The 8,894-nt window shown below is 49.8% G+C and overlaps 1 protein-coding gene across 5 annotated transcripts in view; it reads right to left on the bottom strand.

Annotated features, from left to right (window-relative positions):
• Positions 1–2,187: 2,187 nt before the first annotated feature.
• ADCK1 (aarF domain containing kinase 1) overlaps positions 2,188–8,894 on the bottom strand; it is an 88,491-nt gene continuing 81,784 nt past the window's right edge. For all 5 annotated transcript variants that reach the window (XM_067296879.1, XM_067296882.1, XM_067296883.1 and 2 more), the window contains 4 exons: positions 8,328–8,477; positions 7,888–8,085; positions 3,951–4,144; positions 2,188–3,207 (listed from right to left, as the gene is read on the bottom strand). In XM_067296879.1, the coding sequence (XP_067152980.1) occupies positions 3,036–3,207; positions 3,951–4,144; positions 7,888–8,085; positions 8,328–8,477 (714 nt within the window). In that variant the 3' untranslated portion in view covers positions 2,188–3,035. The remainder of the gene's footprint in view (positions 3,208–3,950; positions 4,145–7,887; positions 8,086–8,327; positions 8,478–8,894) is intronic.

Here is an 8,894-nt window from a genome sequence, read left to right as displayed (position 1 = left end):
ATGTTAAAGGGTCAAACTCCGGGTGTTTGCTTGTTCTTTCCTCAGGCAAACCCTCATTGATTGGCTCTGGGAAGGGTGAGGGCTAAGCAAAACTGGCTGAGGAGTCCCACTGCTAATACTGAAGCACGCAGTCGTCTGGCAGAGTCTAATGCCAATAGACAAAGCTCTTTCAAATACGCCCTGCTCTCTATCTGCCGCATGCTGCCAAAAATGACAGTCAAAGGGGCTGCTAGTTAGTTCCCTTCCATGTTTAGAGCTAGCACCTTCCTCAGGCAGTGTGATTAGCAATTGCATGGCTGGATTTAGGTGGTGTGAAAGCACAGGCTTGACTGAGAACAGGCTGCAGGCTCTAAAATCAGTGGTTAATGCAAACATCAGCTTCGGGGAGCCTCTCCACCACACAGGATCCTCTGAAAATCAGGGGTATGATGAGAGTCTTGTTGAGAGAAGAGCTTTCACACACAGATGTTTGTAAGACTCAGACAGCACTCCAGTCAGTCTGTCCAGACGTGTCCACAGGAAACTGCAAAGGCATCTGCGGGGGCAGCTACAAGGGGCCGTGCAGTCGGTGACAACTGCTAGAGGCTCTCCTGGACTTCATTGCGTGCACCTAGCCACGTTGCAAGCAGAGCTCTCTACTTGTGAAGAGAATGAGACAGGTCCACGCACAGTGGCCAGCCTACAGGCTTTAATTGCCTAAGCAAGGCACTGATTCAGTGAGACTGCTCACATGAGCACAGATTACTCATGTACAGGCTGCAGGACCAATACCCCAGGGCCACCATGATTCCTTGTCGACTTAGTCTCGTCACTGCAATTATCCCCATTCCATTCCCAGATGGTGTCACACAGGCCAGAAGTAGGGAGAATTTCTGACCTGTCATTGCACAGGTTGGGGACAGGCTTTGCCAGGACATTTGGTCTTACCGGGCTTCTTTTTTTGCTCTTAACAAAGACAGGAGTGTGCGTCGCTCCAGGTTCTACCCCCATCACAGAAAGGGCTCAGAAAGCTAATGCTGGTGTCAGGGATTTGGTCTGCACAGGAGACCAAAAACTCACATTCAGTAATTCTCCATCGACAACTCAAACAATCAGATACCCCTTCCAGGCAGTCCTAAGCCACAGGGCTGTGCACACACACGCACACATGCACATGCACACACACACGTAATCACCGCCACAACAAAGGACACTTCTGCAATCACTGACTCATTCATGCCCAAGCACACAGGCAGAGTCAGGTACCTTTTCTGGATTACATCCCTTCCCTCTCCCACACAGCCAGCAAGAGAATCAGCTCATCACAAAGGACTGACACATGCACTCACCCCCACTTCTATGCCCTGCCTCCCCTCCCACGCAAATGGACACACTGCGAGGTGGGTTCTCACACCTGTGCAAACTGGGAAAATGCAAACTGGGAAAATGCATTCTCATGGCTTGCACTCAGGCACTGCTTGGTGGCTGATTAATGACCCTCAGCTTAACAAGCTTGCTGACAGTGAAGGCAAGTTCCCATCCCATCCTTTGTGCCCAGCATGGGAGTCCCCGTTCACCACTACAGTTTCTGAGTAAGGCTGAAATGATCCAAGCAGTCACCTCCATCCACCCTTGCTGGCTACAGGAATCTTCGCAAGGAGCTGGGACATCTCCCGAGATCCGAGGTATGCCTGGCAAAAAGGAGGCCTCTGGACAAGACTTTCTGGCACTCATCCTGTAGCTGCAGAGTCAGAGCCATCAGACCTGTCACTTGCACCACCGAGCAAATGGCAGGTTTTCATCTGAAGCAGAAGCAGTGAAATGTCACAGGCAGTGAGGAGACAAAATGCTCAGTGCACAGCATGGGGATGGTGACATCTCATGGATGGGCTGCAGCACGCTCCCACAGGCAGGCAGGAGGCAGGCTCGGCATGGATCTGCGTGGCAAGGAGTGGTGCATCACCCCAGCAAAACAACACCAGCTCCATCACCACATCCCAATACACGTCTGACACAGCACCAGAGGACCTGGACATGGAACAAACCTCTTGGGCAGAGGAAGGACTGAGGTGGCATTTCATTTGGCTTGTAAAGAGTTAACATCACTGCCTGACATCACTCACTCAGTGGAGAAACGGAAATTGGACTGAGGTTAGAGGCCAAAATGTCACCCTGAGTGCACAGCCAGGCATCCCTCCCCTGTAGGTCTTTGATGCAACACATTTATTTTGCTGTGTGGCAGTGCTGTACAGTACACATACATTACCAGCAGTTTCACAGCACTAAGTTGGCATTCCTCCTGCCTTCCCTGAATTTTGGATAAGAGACCGGACCACTGTCCTTTCCCCCATTTCACTTGTGAGGAAATAGGCCAGGAAAAGTCCAAAACCACAGAGGCACTTGCTGACAGGACTGGAGATGGGCCTCAGAAAGCCAGGCTCCCAGTCCACTGCTCTCACCATTAGGTCCTTCTTTGTCCCAGTGCTGCGAGTGAATCCGATAGTGCCAGCTCTATGCTAGATCATATTCCTCTTTGAGAAACTCTCTGCACACCTGAACAGAAATCAGACTAAGGAGACTCTGCATTTACTAATACAAACCCTATCAGATTTTAAAAGGACTTACTGCCTCTCTCCGAAGGGCTGTAAAATATTTTGAGGCATTCTAGGCAGGCCTGTGATTCTCTAAAATTTTGTAGGATGATTCAAAAAAAACCTCAGGAAAGGTTTTTGTTTCCTGTGCAGTCCCACTGGAATTTGCCACTAGGGTCCTGTCCAGATGGGGAACAGAGAGGCCAATGAATATCCTGCCCTTCCCAGCACACCGTATCCCCCCTTCCCTTTCCTAAAGCCTAAAACCACAGAGCCTTGGCACCCAGCTCCCATCTCTCACTGCCACAGAGAAAGCTAATGCTGTAACAGGCAGGGACAGTGCAGCATGTAACAAGGAACAAGACCCCAGAATAGCCCGTGGAATAGACAGAAACAGTCAGAAAGGCAAATGTGCCGTGGAGAGCAGGAGAGAGCAAGCACCCAGGCCTCTCCCACCAGTTCACATCAGTGCGTGGAATGGTGCATCCGGCTCAGGAGACCAATGACCCAGTTCCCCAGCCGGGACCCTTTCAGCCACAGGAAGACTTCATACAAGTTGATCTGCCACAGGCTCAGGGCTTCTGTGAGTGAGATCTGGGCCCTTCTGTAAAGCGAGCGACTCTTGCTCTTCTGATACCTAGAATGAAAAACAGTGGCATTAAATCCTGCAGCATGTAGCCCGGCAGGAAGGAAGCCTGTCCTACATCTTCAGTACAACAAATCCTCCCCATGGGGAGGGGACCATCCCACTCCTGGAGCATCACCGGTAGTGGGGACTCCAGGGAGTAGGGATTTCCTCCAAGCAAATATTCCTGAGGAGCTGGGGAATGCCTTCTTAGCATAAATCTGGCAGAAGAGACAGCCTGCTCATGTGGGATCCTGGTTCTCTTCCCACCACTCAGTTAGCCTGGAAGAATCTGAGGCAGCAGAAGTGAACTGACTTACAAGAGTGAGTAGGGATCAGATCCACAGATGGAAACCAGTTGCCTGGTTCCTGTTCCTGGGTTTTAAGCGTCACAATCAGCCCTGATCCCTAAATCAGGCTGCAGAAACAGCCATGAACCCACAGATCTTTCCTACCTACAAGTACTTTCCAGTAGTGATGCCTATAATAAGCAGGAAGCCCCTTCCCCTCTTCTGGAGAGAGTTACAGGGCCAAACCCAAAACACTACCCTAAGGTCTCCAACACCACCCATGTCCCCAGCCCCAGATGAGAGACTGGTCCTGAGAAGAGGCTGGTGAGAGTGGAAACAGCACAGAAAGAGGATGAGATGCATAAATGAGAAGGGGTAGGACCCAGCAGATGTGGAGAGGTCCATAGCCGAGGGTAGGAGGGCAAGATCCATGTTAGGCCTCTGGTGCCCAGGGAAGAAACTCACGTGGAGACAGCTCTGATGCAGCAGCGAGACATGTTGAGGAAGGAGCTGGCACTGGCCCGCGTGTGCAGGGCTGACTCAATCCCCCGTAACAAGTCATTGGTCTTCAGCAGCAGCAGCATCTGGCGGGGGACATTGTTGAGGAGCTGGGTGATCTGGGGTAGGTAAGCAGCAGCATTGGACCGGATTTCCACATCCTGTGGCCAGCCAGGTCATGGACATGACAGGAGACAGGAGAGAGAGGTTGAGAGAGCATGGGAAACCCATGTCCAGATGTGGCTGAGATTTGGCAGGAGGAGAAGGTGTTTTGCTAGACCGTAACTGTAGGCCAGAAGCTAAAAAGCTCTTCCTGTTGTTTTGCTGCAGGCACCAGGCTGTCCCAAGCACTCACAGCACAGGCACAGCTCATTCTTGCCATATTCCACCAACCCTTCAGTGGGATAAGGACCCTTCGCCTCACTGGCAGGATTAATAACCTCTCAGGACAACAGGGCTCTAGCTGCTATCTCAGTTCTTGGCCCCAAGCAGCGCACAGCAATCGGGCATCATTACCGCCCTTGCAGCTTTCAGACAGCTTTGCCTCACCAGTCCAAAAGCTGAGAGAGCTGCAGGTACCGCAGGACTGATCAGGAAGGTGGGGGAAAGCTGCAAAGCCAGCCAGGCAACTCCTTGTCACTCATATTTTGCCATCCCATGCAACTGATGGCTCCATGTTATACTAAGGAAGCTGTTTCCAAGGTCTAGTCTAGTCCTCTGTCATCAACACAGCTCAACAGGGGTGAGAAAACATCATGCATACTTTCATGCTAACCCACAAGTTCACAAAACTGTCACTAAGTCAGATTAAGGGTCCATCTAGTCCTGCATCCGTCTGGCAACAGTCAATAGCAGATGCTTAAGGAAAGACTGTAAGACCAAGGACACACAGAGCAATCCTTCACGTTCTGTGGTCTCCCAGCTTCCAACAAATACCCTGCCCAAGGCAAGATCCCTGCCCAGGATCACAAAGCCTGATGACAATGATCAGGCAAGGGTCAGGGCCACTTAAGATGGGCTTCCCTCCAAAGACAAGCAGCCTTAGCATGGAAGACAGACAGCCCTCAGTCTTCTGCCTCTTTTTAGATCTGAAAGTTCATCCAGCATCCCAGTGAATGTAGGAGAGCATGGTGTGGAGCTGATCTCATACACATGCAGTGCCACTTCCTCTTCCTCGAGGCCATGACATGAATCAGAAAATCCAAATAAAAGTCTCTGGAACATTTGAACACTCCAGAATCCAGCAGGGCACATGCAGAGGGCAGTAAATATGACTACCTCTAGAGGGAAGGGGTTCCTTTTGGGGGAAGGGGAAGGGCATGTCTAAAACCTTTTCTCCCATAGAAGGAGGGATGGCAGCCTTATATTTCACGATAGAGGATCTAACACCCACCCTTCGTGAAATTAAGATTTATTATACAGGGACAGACCAATGGGCTGTACAAACCTACTGTGCGGCTCATGATGGTCAGAGATGCATACAGCTCACACAGCATCCCAGTTGTTTTGGTGCCAACACATGGATCCCCATGCCCTGCCTCCAACACTGACCAAATGCACAAAGCTTCAACAAGAAGGCTTAGCCCTCCTAAAAGCTGTTCCACTGTTTGCTGGCAGAAAATTCCTCCCTGAGATTCTTATCCCTTTATCCCAACCAGCATCATTGCAGAAGCTATTTTATTTTGCACATATAGGTAATCTCTTGTTTTCTTTCCTACTTCTTTCCTTTTTATTTTTAGCTCCAGCTGTCTGTCCACACCACAAAACAACCACATCATCTGTCATCAGAACTGTCATTTTCTGTCAAGGATGAAGCCTGTGCACAGGCAAAGAAATGAGCTACGCCACAGGACCTGAGAAAAGCCCCTTGGCTGCAATAGCAGAGACTGCTGCAAGATGCAGCAAAACACAATAATAAAATCAGATAAGGCTAGCAGCCACCATGAGCGGTCAGCTGCCTGGCCTTGCCTCACAGCAGTAACAACTACACCTATGGCAATCCTCACAGATGTTTGCCTAGCCTGCTCCTAAAACTCCCTGGTGATGCGATCCACATCCTCCCAAGACCATCTGTGCCAGTGTTTCACTAGCTTTGCCATTAGATACTGCGTTTCTCATGGTTTACCCAAATCTCCTTAGCTGAATTTTAAGCCCATTACCTCTTGCCCTGTTTGCAGCAGTCTAACAGATTTGAGAATTGCTATCATGTCTCTCCTCAGCCTGCCCTTTTGTAGACTTTTTCTGCCCTAGCTTGCTCAGACTTTGTTCATGGGTTGCATCTGCTTGATATCCAGCTCTTCTTGTGGCTTCCCACTGAACTCTCCCCAGTTTCATCACACCTTTCTCAAGATGCAGTGCCCAAAACTGAACATAGCTAAGGCTGAGCATAGCCAAGGCTTTGTATCAGGAGAGTTACTTCCTTGTCTTATAGGCTACTCCCTTGGCAATATGTCCCCATGCACACTGTGCAGAGCTCTGTGCTCATGGCGCCTGCCTACACAGTGCTTGGCTCTTGCTGCTGATACAATCTCTCAAATTCACCTCCAAACTAAGGGCAAGCAGCAGCTCATTTCCTAATGCCACAGCACATCTGTTCAGCTTCCCATTATCTGAGGCAGGATTTTCCAGTTTCAGCATGAGTTGTGTCATGTCAGCAAAGACAACAGAGCTGGCTCCACACGTGCAACTCAGCTCTGACAAAGTTCATTAGCCTGCACAAGGCACCATGCGGCTGCAGTCACACCTCTGGCACAATTTACACAAGCCAGTTTGGGACGAATGTGGCTTATTAGCTCAGACTCAACACCAGCCTCGTATTGAAGTCAGATCTTTCTGGAGTCACTTGGTTGCCTCTGAGCTTTATTTCTGGAGTGACCAGCTCCAGAACTTATCAGATCAAGCACAGAACCGCTAGACAATGCTTCTATTATTTCTGATACACAGAGAACTAGCTCAGGTATGAAGCAATCATACTACTTGGGGGGGTTCCATTACCCAAGGTGTCTGACCTACTCATTATTGTGGATAATGGCAGTATGGTACAGCAAATTCAGCCACATCCATCAAAATCAAACCTTGACCCAAAGGAGTTTCCAGAAGACAATTTCACAGTATAATATTTTAATGCTACTTAAATGAATTTCATCCTATCTACTACAAATGCACCCAGATAAAAACAAACCATAGGATACAAAGTGTTTCTCGCCACAAACACTGGTCCATTTACTCAAATCACATCGTTACATGCTGATCTCTACAAACAGCATGGCTGATGGGGCTGCTACTATTCTTAAGGTAGTGTGCCAGGAGCGCTAGGTGTGAGAAGGATCCCAGCATGTGTGGATAGGAAAGGGGGAGAAAACTTAAGTGGCAATTTCCTAGGTATGTAGTGATTGAGTTGACAGAATTTGCAGTTAAGCAACCTTGACTCCAAGTTAATAGGGTTTCTGATCAGGAGGTAATTTCCAAGGGTTTTTAGGAGTATGTATCAGTGCTGATAATCATTTACATGAATAATGATAATTATCCTTCTCATGTCTTCCCACCAAGCCTTTATGTCTCTTCTACCACACCTTATCCTCCTTACTGGTTCCCAGCACAGCTGCATTCAACACTTTTTAAGAAAGGGTTGATTTACAAATGTTTCCTCTGCCAGAACTGGTGAACACTTAGCCATCAAAATACTCAAAATTCAAGCAACCCATGACAAGTAAAACTGGGAAATTAAGTTCAGTCACCATAAAACACATTGCAGAAGGATGCCTGGCTTTCTCTAGCTCAGTCATCAGTGCAGACTCTCCTACAGAGCTGCCAGGGTTTGCCCAACATCACAGCAATATCAGTGATGCAGGTGGTTGCAAAATGGAAAGGTACCCGAGGAGAAGGAAGAGTACACAGGACCTACCTCACTGGCTGAGACTGGCGCCTGGTCAATGCCCCTGTTGACAGACTCCCAGGACCTGGCGGTGAGCATGCAGGCAAAGAGAGGGTACAAATCCCCTGCCCCAAGCCGCTGGCTGTACTTCTGCACTCTCTTCATGTCAGCCTTGATGAGGGCCTGCCAAAGGCAACAGTAGTCCATGCGGAATGACTCGCTCAGCACCTGGGGAGGGAGACGTGGCCCTGGGAAGTCCATGGAGGACAAGGGACCAGGGGAGAAAGCCCTGCTCCCCAAAGCTGCTCCATGCACCCCATTTTGCAGTCAGGAAATTCCCTGGAAGGGTGATGGGAGTAATAGGAAAAATTCCTTCATATGGGTTTCAGGGGGCAAAGCTGCAGCTGGGCTTCCTGCCTGATACCCACAGGCAGCCCGACAGGCCCTGGAAGCCCCCCATAATCACATACCTGGTAGAGGCCATGGTCCAGGAGGATAATATGGGCCTTGCCAGAGGCTGGGCATTTCTTCACCAGCACATTGCCTGGGTGCGGGTCACAGTGGACAAAGCCATTCACAAAGATCATTTCGCTGTAGAGCTTCCCCAGATTGCGAGAGATCTGTGAGGAGGTAGGAGCCTGTCACACACTGCCACCCACAGCAGGGCACCTGCCAGGGAGGGGAGGCAGCCCCCGCATGTCGATACTAGAGGGAGCGAGGGGTCGCACATGCCAATAGTCCCAGGCAGAGTTCTTGCAGCCCCTCACACTGACAAATGCATGGGGTAGCTGCTGGCATCTACCACAGTGTCCTTCAGGGCTTTCAGGGAGGGGTCTGTGTAGGGGGCATGAAGATGTTTATACGGTCAGGGGTATTTAAGAACATTTGCCTGGCATATGAAGAAGAAAATCCCCATGGGGAAGAATAGTGGTGTCTGGTAATGAGGAGGAAAATTAGGGGAAAGACGGTAGCGTTCTTAGAGCAGGTATGGACAGTCTCTGTGTGGGCAGGTAGGAGCAGAGAAACGTTCATGGGGT

Source organism: Apteryx mantelli, chromosome 4 (assembly GCF_036417845.1).
Source record: "Apteryx mantelli isolate bAptMan1 chromosome 4, bAptMan1.hap1, whole genome shotgun sequence".
Taxonomy (NCBI): Eukaryota; Metazoa; Chordata; class Aves; order Apterygiformes; family Apterygidae; genus Apteryx; species Apteryx mantelli.
The sequence above is the reverse complement of the archived record's forward strand: the minus strand, read 5'-3'. Positions and strand labels throughout refer to the sequence as shown.